Source organism: Oxyura jamaicensis, chromosome 1 (assembly GCF_011077185.1).
Source record: "Oxyura jamaicensis isolate SHBP4307 breed ruddy duck chromosome 1, BPBGC_Ojam_1.0, whole genome shotgun sequence".
NCBI classification, from domain to species: Eukaryota; Metazoa; Chordata; class Aves; order Anseriformes; family Anatidae; genus Oxyura; species Oxyura jamaicensis.
Window position 1 is genome coordinate 101,300,123 of NC_048893.1, and position 16,138 is coordinate 101,316,260.

Here is a 16,138-nt window from a genome sequence, read left to right on the forward strand (position 1 = left end):
TGCCAAACAGCTTGCTCACTGTCTGGCAAAACCGCCACATGGCCTTGCATGTTCTTGACCTTGCACAATGCTTCTACACCTTTGACGCTCCACCCAAAAGCCATGCATGCAAGCCATGCATGGCATGTGACAAGAGAGCCATTTGTGAGAGTCGTATGTGGATATCTCCAGAAACCATCGACTGAGGAATGGGGACAGGTATTCTGGAAAATTTGGGTTCTCCAGCTTCTCCAAAGGGAAACTAATGGGATAGTAGTAAGGATGCATCTAATCCTAACTCACTGCAAACACAGAGGACCCATGCAGAATCAAACTTTGAAATCTGAGATCTCTGAATGTGGATCATTTGAGGAAAACCAGGGTGTCCCACAGCCCTGGGTCAGAGCACCAGTGAGTGGGAGCATTAATGTAGTTGGTTGGCATGGGGCATGGGTCTGAGGAAGTGAGGACATATGGCTCTGCCCAGTGAACACATGAACTATGGGACACCATCCAAGTTTAAATCAAGCAGCCAAGGTATGTGGACTGGTAAGGCACACCACTTGCTCTCCAGCCCTTTAGCCTCTCATTTATGCATGACTTCTGTCACAGGCAGATTTTCTGTGCTCTTGCTGTCACCAGACAGATCTCATGCCTACCATGAAATCAAACTAACATCAGACCAAACTCTGCCCAACAAAAGAAAATGAAATGACCTTCTAGCCTGTCATGGACCTCCTCCCACCTACTTCCTTCTTCTAGAGAATATTCATTTCCCAAGAGATTCAGGCTCATTATAAAGACTGCTGTTTATTATGTGTAAACGATGCAACTGCATATTTACCAGTTGAATTTCCTTCAATATATTACTATGTCCCATTCCCTTTAGCTATGTGCTTGGAGCAGCAGTTCTTGGCCTTTCCTAGACAGGAAGAAATAAAAGATTTTACACAGCTTTTGTTGGTGTTCCAATGAATAGACAAGCCCTTTCTCTAGGGCCTGGTAAAATACAGAGGTTGACAGAATCACTGGCTGGTTGTCAATCTGCAGCAAGGATGCTAGCTAGGGAACGATCTGCTCATTACCAACAAGGCACCAAAGATCAGGGATACAAGTGAACATGTCATGCAGTGGAAACTCTTAGAACAAAAGAAGACGCTTATACCCATCGTAAGTGACATTCCCGGAACTGACCAAAGACCATCATTGCACAAAGCAGTTATACAACAACTGCGTAGCCAGCAGGCATCAGAGAGTGATGCAAATAACCTCTTCAGTGGCTACTTTAACTCAAACCCTCAACTTTGAGCTGTGAAAAGGAGGCAGAGGTTTTTTCATGCTGTTACTAGACATGATAGAACCACTTCCCTCTAATAGTAGAGAAGGTTCAGCCATTCATCATGATGTATGAATCAGTTGGGAAACGACCATTGAGACTGTATTAGGTCTGCTTACAAGGCACCAAAAAGGTCTGTTTCTTCCATTATATGTTTACATCACAGATTTGGGGGGAGAAAGGGGCAGGGAGGAAAAGAGTGAGAGTGTGTGTGTCTGTAGACTGAAAGAGCTATACTGACCTAGACCTGATGGAACAACTAATTCCCAGGGAAAGGGTCAGGCTGTACTCATCCCATGAACCTAGTAACAACATCCAGAAACTAGCCTGCCTGGTCGACAGCAGCTGAAGTATCCGCCCCCCCCCCCTTTTTTTTTTTCTTTTTTCTTCTTTTTTTTTTTTATATTGTCTTGGGCTCTCAGCAAACACAAACAAACAAAAAATCTGGCATGTGTTGCCTAGAAAGGCTGTGTGATTTCCAGCCCTGGAATAATTTGAGACTGCTGGACATGATCCTGAGCAAACAAATCCAGCTAGACTTGCTTTGAGCAGGGGGTTGGACTAGAAATTTCTAAAGGTAACTTCCTCCCCTCATTGTGCAATGATTCTGTGACCTGAGGAAAAGTATAGGCAACCTTTGTACAGAGAATCATTTGTGGCAATCTTTGATACCAGAGGTTAATTGGAGACCAAGAGGTGAAATCAAACTCCTGTGCAAATTATTTTTTTGTTGTTGTGGACCTTGTATATAGCAGGAACAAGCAATGTGCTCTTGGATAGTGAGAAACTGTATGAAGGTCCACTTGTACATGTAGCCCCGAAGGACCACAGGGCAAGTGAAGTGTGGAGTTGAGTGCAAGTAAGTACAAAATCCAGTTTGTTTGTAGCTTATTTTGTTTTGTATGTTGCTAGCAATACTTGAAAAAGTGTAAAGGAAAATAGTCTCCTTCAGAATTTCCACTAGCATGCCCACATCCATGTATTCATTTACAACTTAGCAAAATTAATGCAAAACTCTCCTTGTTTCTAATGTCACACAGGTGCGTTTATGGCTGCTGACCTTCAGAAGTTTGGTGGCAAAATCTTTAGAATCATAGAATGGCTTGGGCTGGAAGGGACCTTAAAGATCATCTAACTCCAAACCCCCTGCCATAGGCAGGGATGCCACCCACTAGACCAGGTTGGCCAAGACCCCATCCAGCCTAGCTTTGACCACCTCCAAGAAGGGGGCATCCACAACTTCTCTGGGCAACCTGTGCCAGTGCTTCACTACCCTTACAGTAAAGAATTTCCTTTTAATGTCTAATTCTAAATCTATCCTCCTTTAGTTTAAGACCATTCCCCCTTGTCCTATCATTATCTACCTGAGTGAAAAGTCCTTCTCCATCTTTTTTATAAGACCCCTTTAAGTATTGAATGGCTGCAATGAGGTCTCCCCAGAGCCTCCTCTTACTCAGGTTGAACAGCCCCAGCTCTCAGCCTTACTTCACAGGAGAGGTGCTCCAGCCCTCTGATCATCTTTGTGGCCCTCCTTTGGACCTGCTCTAACATCCCCACATCCTTCTTGTGCTGGGGGCCCCAGACCTGGATGCAGGACTCCACATGGGGCCTCACAGGGGCAGAGCAGAGGGGGACAGTCACCTCCCTAAACCTGCTGGTCACACCTCTTGATGCAGCCCAGGATGCAGTTGGCCTTCTGGGCTTAAAGCACACACTGCGGGCTCGTGTTGAGCCTTTCATCCACCAGAATCCTCAACTCTCTCTGCAGGGCTGCTCTCAAGGAGTTCTCCCAGCCTTCTCCCAGTTCTTCTCCCAGTCCCTGTCTGGGATTGTCCTAACCCAAGTGCAGCACCTTGCACTTGTATTTGTTAAACCTCATGCAGTTCACATGGGCCCATTTCTCCAGCCTGTCCATGTCCATTTGGATGGCATCTCTTCCTTCTGTTATATCAACTGCAACACTCAGCTTGGTGTCATCTGCAAACGTGCTGAGGGTGCACTCAATCCCATTGTCTATGTCACTGATGAAGATATTGAAAAGCACCGGTCCCAAGACAGACCCCTGAGGGACACTGCTCATCACTGGCTCCACCGGGACAAAGAGCCATTGACCACTACTCTCTGGGTCTGGCCATCGAGCCAATTCCTTATCCACCGGATGACCCACCCTTCAAAACCATATCTTTCTAATTTAGAGATTAGGATGTCATGTCGGACCGTGTCAAAAGCATTAGATAGAATAGGATGTTGACTCCCAGGATCTGCAGGCTACTCTGCCTGGGTTGCAGGACCTTGGTCCAGTATGCTGCTACCAGTTCTGGCAACAGAGCACTCCTTCTTTAACGTCCTGCCTGCTGGGAACAGAAGTCAAATGGAGCTGAACATGAAGCAATGCTGCAAAAAGTAACGCTAACCTTGACCAGAGGTGGTTCTTCCCTGAGGACAAGGGGGCTTATCACCATCTCAACTTTTTTCTGCAGCTCCCTTTGGCCTTTCTGAGTCACTGGCCGACTGAGGGTGAGTGGCAGCTGAGGGTGAGTGGCAGCACACGTGCCAGCAGCAAGCCTCACACAGCAACCCCATCGGGAAGTCCTCTGCACCTGCACCACGGCCCTCTGCAGCAGGGGAAATCCCCACCAGCTGAAGGCTAGCAGGGCCACCCCTGGCTTCAGTGAGATTTGCCCTGTTGGCTTGGTCTCTTCTGTTACTGAATGCTTTTGCATCTTTTTGTATGCTTTATGACTGCAGGGAAGAGTGGACTCTCAGTTATTTTATAACTGCAGGGAAAAGTGGACTCTCAGTTATTTCCAAAAAAGAGCCTTTCAGACCTTATAGTCCTCCTTAATCACAGAAGAAAGCTAATAAAATGAACAGGGACTCGACACCTGTGAGCAATGACAGAGAGGAACAAAACCCCTGCTTGCTTCTTGTCCTTGTCTCTGGGACATTTTAAAGATTCCTCAAAAGCAGCTCAGTTCTCCATCAGACTTTAAAAGGTCCTAGAATAGGTACTGCTTTAAAAAGAAACACACACACACACATAAATATAATATATATATTATTAAGGTTAGCCAGCATAAAAGATAGCAAGAGGACTGTTTATGCTTAGATAGTTTAATCCATGATCACTGTGATTATCAAGACCACTGAGAGATGAAAGAAGGTTGGGTATGCTTCTTATAGGAAATACGCATTTTTTTCCTTTGTGGTATGATATTTCCTCATTCTTTTTCTCGGAATAGCTTGAGAGAACGGAAGTTTCTCAGCTTGTGATCTAATCTGCTCTGCCTTCACAGGAAGTTACAAATATGTTGAACAAGCTTTCAGTTGACACATTTCTTCTCAACGAGAAGCCCTTTGGACACTCTTGCTGATTAGAGGCAGAAGTGGTTGAACCACAGCTCATGCTCATAGTTACTGACAAGTTAACCTTAGATGTTAGTTAACCTCTTGCCATCAGCCTAAATTTATGTAGGGTTTGATTCTTGTAAAATAATAAGAGCTGTTGGGTATTTTGCTCTGTTGATGACTTTCTTGTCTCTCTGTAAATAATTAAGGAGACCTATTTTCATTTGCAAACTTATGCAAATAAACACTCCTCAGAGTATATCATGGCACATCTCTGGTCTCTCTGGTTGTTAGTCCTTGAACCAGCTAGTTTAGCTGTTTCTTGACAGTCATAATCCCTGTCATAATCCATAATGCTCCTGTTACAGGAAGTCAAGCAGACTTCAGTCCTTCTCTAGAATGAGGAGATGGTAGAAGCTAATCCAACATCATTTTCCAGAAAAAGTTATCAAAATCATATTAAGTAAAGTCAGTACCATCTGTGATGACACACTAATGGTTAGAAATGCATTAAGAAAAAAATATAGCTATTTGATACATGCTGACATGTACTTCATCCCTTCATAGGCTTGTGCATCCCCAAGCATACCTGGAAATCTGAGGTCATTGCTGCTAAATGATGGCTATCATTGCCAGCCAAAGCATAAAAGGTAAGTTAAAACCAGAAACAAGTTAAGCATCTCCCATGCTTCTTTACGTTACTAAACCAAGTTTATTTACTCCAAGTCTTTGAAATGTAATATATGCAGTTTTCTAAAATTGCTGTTTTGATACTATGACCTTCAAAGCAGATCTGTGTATTAGGAATCTGACAGCAGTAGCCATTTGAGGGAACTACGACGACAAGAAGCACTTCCATTAGGGAAGAAAAAAAAAAAAAAAAAAAAAGTGGGGAGAAGAGTTTTCCATTTGTTTACAACTTCTTCAGAAATACTATTTTGAGGGTGGAAATTTCCATGTTTCATCTCTTCTGAAAATTATTTAAGTTGTCATCAATCTGTGGAAACTATTTAACATGAATGCAAAATGCCTTAAATTATGAAAAATGTGTGACTAATTGGTGAGCATGAAGTTTCTGTGTTGATTCGATACCCAGATGATTATGCATGATAAAAATACTAAGTGGATTTGCCATTTACTGTGTTAATGTTAGAACGGAGACGTCTTTGCAATGTAATGACTGCATTAAAATCAAGTATTTTATAAAGGGCTCAAACATGATTTTTTTTTATTATTATTTTTGAAGGAAGTACTCTAAAAGAAGACAGGCATATATAATGTGTATTCCAGTGCAAAATATACTGGGAAATGACAATGAAATCTCATATAAAAGACAATAATGCACAATAAGCATATTAGCTTCTGAGTTCTGTATGCAAACAAATAATTAACAAATTTTACACCACACACAAAAGACAAGAGCTTCACAAAAGACGTTCATAAAAGCATAGTATTGATAGAGATTTTTGTTGTTGTTGTTGTTGCTTCAAGCTTTCATTCTCTTTATAATGCTTGGAAAGAATGAGAACAGTTGTGAAATAACAATATACAAATTGCCAGTGCATAAAGAATTCAGATGGCTATGATCTCTAAAAGATGATGAACACAAAAAGCTTGGTTCAGATTCATCCTACAGTTCTTCTGTACCTCCAGGATAAAGTGTAAGAAATAGTCTACTTTAGAGACCATTTCGGAGAAGAATGGCCTGAAATAGCTTTAATATTACTGAGAATTAGGTTGGTACTTTTTGAAGTAGAATGTGAATGTATCATTTTTTTTATTATTTTTATTTTTATTATTTATTATGAAGTTATGCCAATGCAAATACATTCTGTACAAATCTCAGCAACACAATCTGCAAAAAGAGACAGTGTGATTAATCCATATCTTTTAAAAATAAATACATACAATATTTACATTTTTGACAGTTCCAGAAATTAACATCCAGGTTATGTACCACTACATGAAAAAAATATCTATTATTATAAAAAATGTATTTGCTGTACAAATATATATATAAATATATATGTATAAACTTTTTCAGTGAAATGTCTGTGGATACACTGAAAAGAAAAGCATGAGATATTCATATTATCAGCTAAGATTTAGCTCTCAGGTGTTCACACATGTAGCAGAGCATCATACATCAGACAGAAGTAGATTTTCAGTGTTGAGAGCATTTTGTGTTCTGCTTCTGTGCACCGTACCAGCGAATCAGCTTCACTTATCTGTTTGACTTTTCTGAATATCTGCAGAAATACAGCTTAACAGAATCAGTTTGACTCAGTGATTGTTATTGACTGCACCATGTCAGACAGAGTTTCTGGGTCTACTTCTTCTTTACCATTATCTGAATTTTCTGATGAGATGTAACAGCCGGAATCTCTTGGGCAGTCATTTAACTGTGATTTGTCAAAACTGGGCTGAGGGCTTAAGCTCCGTGTCTCCTGACCACACTGACTTGTCTGCTGTTGTTCAACTAGAAAGAACAAAATAAGAAAAAAAAAAATATGTCAAAATAAGTACCCTGTAAAAGAGTTTGAGACACCAATATTGCTGATCTTGAGAAACTGTAGAAAAAGAGTTGGTAATATAAACACGGTTTGATCAGTATCTTCTGTCTATCAGCATCAGAAACCTCAGCATCAAAGAACTAAAAATATGATGACATGAGCATCTAAGTTGCTGTTGATGTTGGTGTTGATCCCATACTATGTTGCTTAGAGATGAATGCCTGAGACTTTGGCCTCATCCTTCAGACTGTACACAGGTGCACCAGTCACCATGCATGGTCACCATGCCCACAGTAGAGTAAGTAACCTTTCCCCTCCCACACACATGCATTCCCGATCCTGCTCATGCAACATCCTAGTTAACCATGCAGCATACTGTGCCTTGTTTATAATACATGAATGACAGGTGCTGTGTCTTTTGAATGTAATTCCCACCATTTCACCTATTCTGTGTATTGTATAGCAAGATATAATTGGCTGGTTTTTAGAAGTGCTCAGCCTGAAGATATGGCAATCAGATTTCCTAAAGCACTTGATTTTTCAGTGGGAGTGGCTTGCTGATGGAAACTTCCTAAACTTAGCTTTGTAGTCAAAAGGATATTTTCCAAAACACAAAGGCCTCAGAGAAAACTTAGATGCTTAATTCTTACTGTATGTTTTTTGAACACCATTTCAAAACTAAGTAGAAGCAGAAAATCTTGCAAATAATGTGTCCTTGTTTAGCTTGCTGCATGACTAATCTGTTTAAACTCAAAAATCTGCAGCTCAGGAAGAGTATCGGCAGACCTCTCAACAGAGCTCAACAAGCTGGTGTATTGCAGACAGGATATACCTGTATATCATGAATCTAATGTATCTTGTGGTTAAAGTTCATGTTCATATTTTCTGGCTGTAAAATACATGATGTTTACTCACGGTAAATTTCTTCAGAAAACAAGGTTTAAAATTTTAAATCTCTTTCCGTCATTCTCTTTCTTTTCCTATTGCTCTCTAGTAACTGCGTTTTTACTTCAAACTGTGGCTTACTTTCCAAAGTATGAGGAACAGATCTTACAGGAATAAATGGTTTTATCTCAAATATTAATCCTCTGAAAAATGGTAGAATGGTACCTTTTTACTTTTGCAAAGAAAGTTCCCTTATTCCACCTGACTTGTTGCTCTATGGTTAAATAGTTTGCTTTGACTCTTTGGTCAGATTTAAGTTGTCTCAGTCCAAATACAGGCATTATGGAAGTCCTAGTATATGAAGGATTTCATCCTTCCTGGAAATCTAAATCTAGTTTAGTTCCAGGGTAGCCACATGGAATTATAAAATTTCCAGAAGGAAAATTTCTACATACATTTGTTTCAGCTATTAGACATTACAAACTATTGCAACATGAGAAAGATTTTCACTTTTTTTTTTTTTTTTTTTTTTTTTTTTTTTTTTTTTATGACAGAGGGCACCTTTCAGAGGATTTAACTGATATCTGTAACTGTTTGATTTCCTCTCACCTTACAGAACATAGTTTGCTATGTCAAATATTATCTCTGTAGGGAAAATGTTTGATCGCGTAGGGTCCAATTGATTTCTGATTTAAGTCAGTAAGGAATTACAAAAGGAATTATACCAGAGAAGGTATTACTGCTTCTATTAGTAGCAACAGAAGTAGTTTAGCCCAAACAATGGCAGATGCCCCAGTAAAGCCCTGTCTAAACTGTGTCATTAGCTCCTTGCACCCATCCCACTGGTGCCAAGAGGACCCAGGTGACCCTTGGTCACTGTAGGCTGACAGAGCTCAGCTGGTGACTGCATGCAGACTGCCTTGGCAGCTGCAGGCAGGGCTCCTCTTCCTTTTGCTGTAATCCCCGACCAGTCCTAATGCCACTCGCTGGGACTTTTATCAGCTTCTGGGGCATCATCTGCTGCCTGGGCAAGCAGTGACCTGAAAAGTGTTAATCCTGTTTACATTTTCAAGGTCAAAGAGGAATCTCTATCCACTTTGCTTGTTTTACAGTGGGAAAGAAGACCAAGTAACTAGTGGATTAAAAAAAAAAAAAAAAAAAAAAAAAAAAAACACAACAAAACAAACAAACAAAAAAACTGCTTCAGTTAGTATTACAGTAGTGCTCTGTTATTGGTTGTGGTAGCTTAAGAAAGTTCCTATGTGAAAAACATATCTTATACTATATTTACTTATAGCACATCAAACTCAGAAAGGATCATTGTAAAGCAGTATATAGTGATACTTCTTGAAAAAGAAAGACCCAAAGTGGGTCTGTATACCTGCAATACTTCAGAGAATCAAAGGAGTAAATCTTTAGTGGATATTTACAGACATGTAAGGTGAAAAATAGCACTTGATGAGTCAATGACATAGCTTCTGCTTTCAATAGCAGAGGTTGCATTGACATTAGTTGGGCCTTCTCTTCCTACTGGAAAAGATTCTCCAGTACTCGGAGTAAAATACAAGTGGGAGAGATACTGAACTGGTATGAGAGGAAAGTCTATGCTGAAAACAGAAATAAGATTATTTTTCTCTAAAATAGGAAGCAAACAGATGTGTCTGAAAAAAAGTAAAAAATACTAATATTTGTGCAAGGAGGAGCTTCCTGGAATATGGGAATATTACATACAGGTCAAAGTGTTGCAGCTGCCACAGTGAAGGAGGGGAGATCATCTTTCAGCACTATTTAACCTTTACATGATATTGTGTAATTCCACAGATTTAAAGGGACAGCCCTGTGTAAGTAGAACTCTTGATGCTAGGTCCTCAGTTGTAAGGAATACAACTAAGAACTGAAAGTTGTATCACCAGCTATCTTGCTGTCCAAATAAAATAAATAAGAAACAAACCTTATGTGATACTGGCAGTGGGATTTAGAGCATGATTTGGCACTTAGATACAAAGAACATGCTGAGGGAGTGGATTTGGGGAGATAAGGAGGTAAGATAATTATCCCCAAGACTGAACATATATACTTTTTTTTTTTTCCCCTATACATGAACTTTATGCACATATTCAAAGAAGTCTAATTCTTCTTTCACTCTAAATAGCTTCAGACTAATATAACCTAATATAACCTTCAGGAATGAACCTCTTGACTTCCATCATCTAAGTGAGAAGAGAATCAAACCTATTTCACACACCCACAAATGCGTGTGCTGGGAAGCAGTCAAGAAAGAAGTTGCAAACTTCTTTTATTACTTTATTCATTAACCATTCAGCAACTGCTTCACTTTAAAAATAGCATCCTACAAAAGCACAGACATCCATCTCCTGTCTAGAAGTCATCTGGGAGAAGAAAGGAAAAAGAGCTTTTTTATTATTATTATTTTTTCTTTCAAATCATGGAAATTATGGAAAATTCATGGAATCCAATCATTTTTTTCCCAAATGTAAAGGTCTGATCAACTTACAGCAAATCTAAAAAGATATTTGTGGAGGGTGGAAAAGGTCATGAGGTGCTTAAAAGACCTTGCAGTTTTAGAATAGTATTGCTACATAAAGCACTTGAAGATGGTGAATTTGGGCCTTGATTCACAGGAAAGGTAGAAAGAATATAGCACAGTACCAGGCAGGAAAAATGCTAATAAATAAATAAATAAATAAATAAAACAAAACACTATTTGGTAGCATTTCCTAAATAAAACTCAATTTTTAATTCCTGATGTGAGATGCATAAAATCTTTACTCTTAAATTCATTGAGGTCTAAATCAAATGTAAGATGAAAACATTTTTACTGCCAAAAATCCTACATTTTGGATGGCTTTAAGAAGTATATAATGTGGAAACTATTGCTGTAAGTCCTTTTGTTACAAAATTCAATAGCTCTTTATTTATTCTGCAACATGAATTACATAGTCTCAGGTATGTGGCATGAAGAAACCACCTAGTATAATGTAAAATAAATGTCAAGGAAAAACAACAACAACAAACAAACAAACAAACAAAAACAAACATGAAAGGAAGAAGAAATTAAAAGCCCTCTAAAAACATCTGGACATTTAGCAATATCAGGTATTGCATTAAAAAAATATAAAATTGTGTTTTATCATTACATTTATAGTAGAATCAAGTAAAATGAGGCTACATTCTGAGCATATCTTTATGGATAAGACTCCATTCATTAATCAAACGCATGCTTTGTGGAAGAATGGATCTAATGCAAAGACATGGAACCATTCCAATCTCTGTGAGAAAGATGGGATTAGAATAGCAAATGTGATCTATGGGTTTATTATTATTATTTTCTCTAACAAAGCTTATAAAGAGAATGAACTTTTACCTGGAAGAATGCTGAACTTCTATCTAGGACACTTTTGGCCAGTAAACAGATTACCTTGTAACTGTCAGTAATTATGCTGCTCATTTCTAAGCAATGCAGAAAATCAATTTTAATTAAGAAATCATTTATGCTGGACTCAGTCATGCTCATTTAGGAAAAAAAATATTGACCTAGGAAAGTTCAGTTCAAATGCAGAATTCATTTTCACAATAGCACTCAGCTCTTTCAACCCAATTTTCCAATTGGGTTGACAGAATCACAAAGAGGTCAAATGATTTGGACAAGGTCAGACACATGCTGAGTTTATGCCCAAACTTGACTCCCCATCTTTCATTATAGCTACTTAACAGATTACTTTTATCAAATTTAGTCTTTAATATCTTCCTTCTTAGGGCAAGTTGTTAAATTTTGTCCTGTCACTACTGGTCATGTGATAAGCACCATAAAAATTTCACAACAAGATTTGATTCAGTCCTTATTCAAGAGAGCATGCTTATTTATATAGTCGAGACCTTATTTATTTGTGCTTTAACTTAAAGTATACAGGAGTCTTATGACACCCAGACTGAAATGAATGCTTATAACTGGGATGGCATCTAAAGATGTCTTAGTTTAGGTCCCTGTGAGTATTCATAATTTCTGGGAATATTATTTTATTGAATTTGAATACTCTAAAGATTGTTTATACCTATCTCAAGTGAATGTGAAACAAATATTAATTTCATCTCTTGATCAAAAACCTCAATGTCATCACTGATTTTGAAGCATGGGCCACTTTATAAGATTTAATGTTATTTTCTCCAGAACCATTACAAGAGTTTAAACTCTTAAACTACCATACAGATATAATCAGGGTTACTATTTTAACCGGAGAAAAGTGACTTAATCCCATGCTGCTAACCAGGAAGAACCCTATTTAGGTAATTAAGGTGAATTTTCTAATATTCAGTGTATGGGACATATCCTTCTCAGATTTGCTTCTTGCAGAAGCTTATGTAGAAGATAAAGTTATTAACACATCTTCAGAAAAAGAAAACCTTGTTGTCATCTTCTAAAAATATTACATGTTTTCTTGCTATGCTTTTTGCTATACATGAAGTATAAATAGTAAACCATATCCTCACTGTCCCAGAATAGTTTGACACTTGCATAGCCTAATAAAAACCATTATGTTTTGGTTTTGTTTTTCACCCTGATGCAGAACTCTGTAAAAATACAATCTATCATTTTTCATTAATGTTTTTTTTTCTAGTTAAATATTTATATAGAAAAACATATGTAATAAAAAGTGCAGAATGTGTGGCAAGGCTAATTACCTGTAAGTACACACAAAGATACGTGTACTCAATTCATAGGAAAACTAAGGAAATGAATGCATTTTCATATGATTTCTAGCCGGATACCTGCAACAAAATTATTGGAAAATGTAACCTTTCTTTCCTAGATTCATTCTTTCAATCACTACCTCTATATAGACAGCACTTCAAGAGTCCTTTTCTAGCCCCTCATCTCAAAAAGTACTGATAAGAAAGAAGTACTGATCCTGCTGGGCAAAAAAAACCTTTTAAATGTTTCTCCAATGTGTTTGCAAGAAACTTACATTTCTGTGGATGCTGACTAAGAGAACAGGAAACACTGTACATTAAAATGGGTTTCAGAAAAACCCAAATGTAGAGTGAAATACAAGAAAACAAAAGGGCAGATTAGAGAACATCTGCAGGGAAAGTTGAACGGATGAGACATTCTTAGAAACGCATGCACAGAATTCATGTACAGAAAGATTAGGATATATGTGTGCCTGCAGGGATGTGCATATGTATGTACATGTGCTGGAATGACAAATGGAGAGCCACCTGTTCTGAGGAGAGAAAAACTGGACAGCTGACAAGACCTGATATTAAAATAAAACAGGAAGGCAGGGCTAGCTGTTCTTCCAGGTATCCTTTTTTTCTCTTTCAGATGCTTCTCAATTGAGAATACACATCTGATGAAGTAACTGGTCAGGATAGGGGTGAATTTGCACAAATATAATTGGAGAAGAAAACATATCCTTTTTTTTTTTTTTTTTTCTGATTATCTAAATAAGTAGATGCTTAGCTGAAGTTTCTCAGAACTTGACCTAAATTCTTGTTGTAGCTCTCTTTGTAGCTCTACTTTTTTAGTACTTGACTATTTTTTTTTTAGCTTTATTTTGTAAGTACTAGCCCAGAGTTTGGGAAGTTTAATCTTCTGCTCTTGCACAGACCTTGTGACTTTTGGCAAGTCATTTAACCTCTCTGGAGGTTGGTTTTACAATCATAAAAAAGGTTGCTCTCAAGCAATAGTTGCTATCAATGTCTAGTTTAGGATCTATCAAGAGGAAATCTTAAATCATTAAGGTGTTACAAGTATAGTAATCATGTACATGGCTAGAAGAGATGTACAGTTAGCCATCTGGACAAATAAGGAAACCACCAAACTCAATGTTTCATATTTAAAAAAATAAATCATTAAACAGATCAATGTGGGGATCACTATTTCCTTAAATGTCTTTCTTCAGTTAAAATGTTCACATGCCTGTCAGAGCTTAAACACTTACTGTCATAGTCCTGTAGATTTTCAATTGCTGATAACAATCTTGTCCTGTCTTCTGGGTTTGAAATATTCAATTCAATCAGGTGGCTCTCCTGTAGATCCTTTAAGTCCTCTAGAGTTTCATAGCCATTTAGCAAGAGCGTTGAGGTGTATTCCTATAAAAAGAAATTTGCAAATCTCTCATGTAAACAAGCACTATGTTTAGTAGAAGAATAGGCACAATTTCTCTTTTAATTTTTCATCATGTGAATGGGCTCCACTTTTCAGTCTGATGAACCTGCCTTTTGTACAAAACTAGAGACTGAGAATGAGAGAGGTGGAGATATCTTGGGGTAATCTTGGCCACCTCAGCACCTGTGGCTGAGTTGCCTGCCAAAGCTTGGCAGCAAAATGGGTCAGGATAGAGGTCTGTCAAAAATGATTCAATTTACTGACCTTCTGGACTTTCACAGGTCACCCAATAGAGTGCCTTCCATACTGGGTCCAGGAAAGCCTCTGATGTAGGGTGTGCTCTGCCTTGGCACAGAAAGAGCCCTCAGATAAAAATGTGAGTGTGAGAAGCTGAGGGAACCCTCAGCCATGCTTTGTCACATATGGTCCCCCTTCAGCTGTATGTCAACACAATATGAAACTCTGCATTTACTCCAGGAAAAGGACAGCTTGCATCAGCACAAAAAGCAATAATGGCTAATAAATATATTACATGTAAATCATGACCTAAGTACGCTTTTAAGCTCAGTTGGGAACTAGGGATCCAGAGAAGGAGAGGCACAGCATGAGCACAGGGCAAAAAGAATACTGCTCCCAAAGATCATGCAAAATTAGAAACCTAAATTCTGAATGTTGGCACTTGGGTCACACTGCAATCCTGTCCCTGAGATTTCCACATACTCACACACCTCCTGCCCCAAGGCACACAGTTACAGGCAAGTTACTTGACAAGCCATCACTGTGCCTCTCTGCATGGAGCCTTTTGGCCTAACCAAATCTTGTGGTAAAATGCCGTTATATAAACCACTAACATCAGATAAGAAACAGACATGAAACTTATTTGCGTTGCTGACTTCAAAACTGCTGAAACCTGCCATTCTACAGCTGCCTGTAAATTATGTCGAAACCCACGGGCGCAGAAATTAAAGATTTCAAACACAACAGGGAAATGCTTGCTGACCTGCAGATGGACACATTCCAAGAGTTCTTGCAATGTTTTAGGCTTGGTCCTTTTGCTTACTCTGTGAGCCTTTATCTTTTTGGGTGCAGCTTCTTCTTCCAAAATAATATCCACATAAATGAACTTGAAGTTTCCTACTTTGTTGTTCAGCATGCCTGTCCATATGCCCATGGGGGTTTTACAGATGATATCTATAATGTCTCCTTTCTAGAAAATAAAATAATAAAAAAAGCACAATACTGCTTACACATCTGGCTTGTGATATGTGAATTTTCCTCTATGCACCAAAGCTAGCACAGAATCTTAACCAGTCATTGTGAAGTAACTTTTTAAAATGACCTAGGTTTAGCTCCTTTGCTTTTACAAAGTCCCAGAAAAATACAGTCACAGAAAATGGACCTAGACCTTATCTCCAAAGCTCTGTGAAGAAGAGGTGAGCATAAGCAGCACCTTTCAACTCCTAGTGCTCCACTTGCACCCTGAAAAGGCATATAGTTTCACTCTGCTAGCAACTTTTGCAATGGATACTGGGCATAGCTTTGGTAAAAAGCAAGAGAGCACTATGAGGTTATTTTCCAAATACATGCTTTACACAGCTTCTCACCTGGCTCCTTCATGTTAAGCCACTTACACAATAATCTTATTATCCATTATCCCAGGGGGCTTCAAAAAGTAATAGCTGAGCTAGATGAAAGGTGAACTCTTACCCATTTTACAGTAAGAAACACTGGCTACATTTCTCAAAGGCAATAAAGAACATTTAACTGCCTTAATATCTTCCTGTCAGTCCTTCCCAAAGGACTGTCAAATTCTCCCATTATTATTAACCCAATTGACTGTGAAAACAGTAGAAACACCATAGCAGACAGAACTAAAAGCTTCAGTTCTCCACACTTGTGCATGCACTCACAAAGGCAAGTGCAAAAAAAACAGCAACTTCAAGAAGG

General features: G+C 38.6%; 1 protein-coding gene across 2 annotated transcripts in view; it reads right to left on the reverse strand.

Moving 5' to 3' along the window:
- Positions 1 to 5,880: 5,880 nt before the first annotated feature.
- LOC118160584 (SAM domain-containing protein SAMSN-1-like) overlaps positions 5,881 to 16,138 on the reverse strand; it is a 104,956-nt gene continuing 94,698 nt past the window's right edge. For both annotated transcript variants that reach the window (XM_035315397.1, XM_035315398.1), the window contains 3 exons: positions 15,192 to 15,398; positions 14,025 to 14,175; positions 5,881 to 7,142 (listed from right to left, as the gene is read on the reverse strand). In XM_035315397.1, coding sequence (XP_035171288.1) covers positions 6,937 to 7,142; positions 14,025 to 14,175; positions 15,192 to 15,398 — 564 coding nt within the window. In that variant the 3' untranslated portion in view covers positions 5,881 to 6,936. The remainder of the gene's footprint in view (positions 7,143 to 14,024; positions 14,176 to 15,191; positions 15,399 to 16,138) is intronic.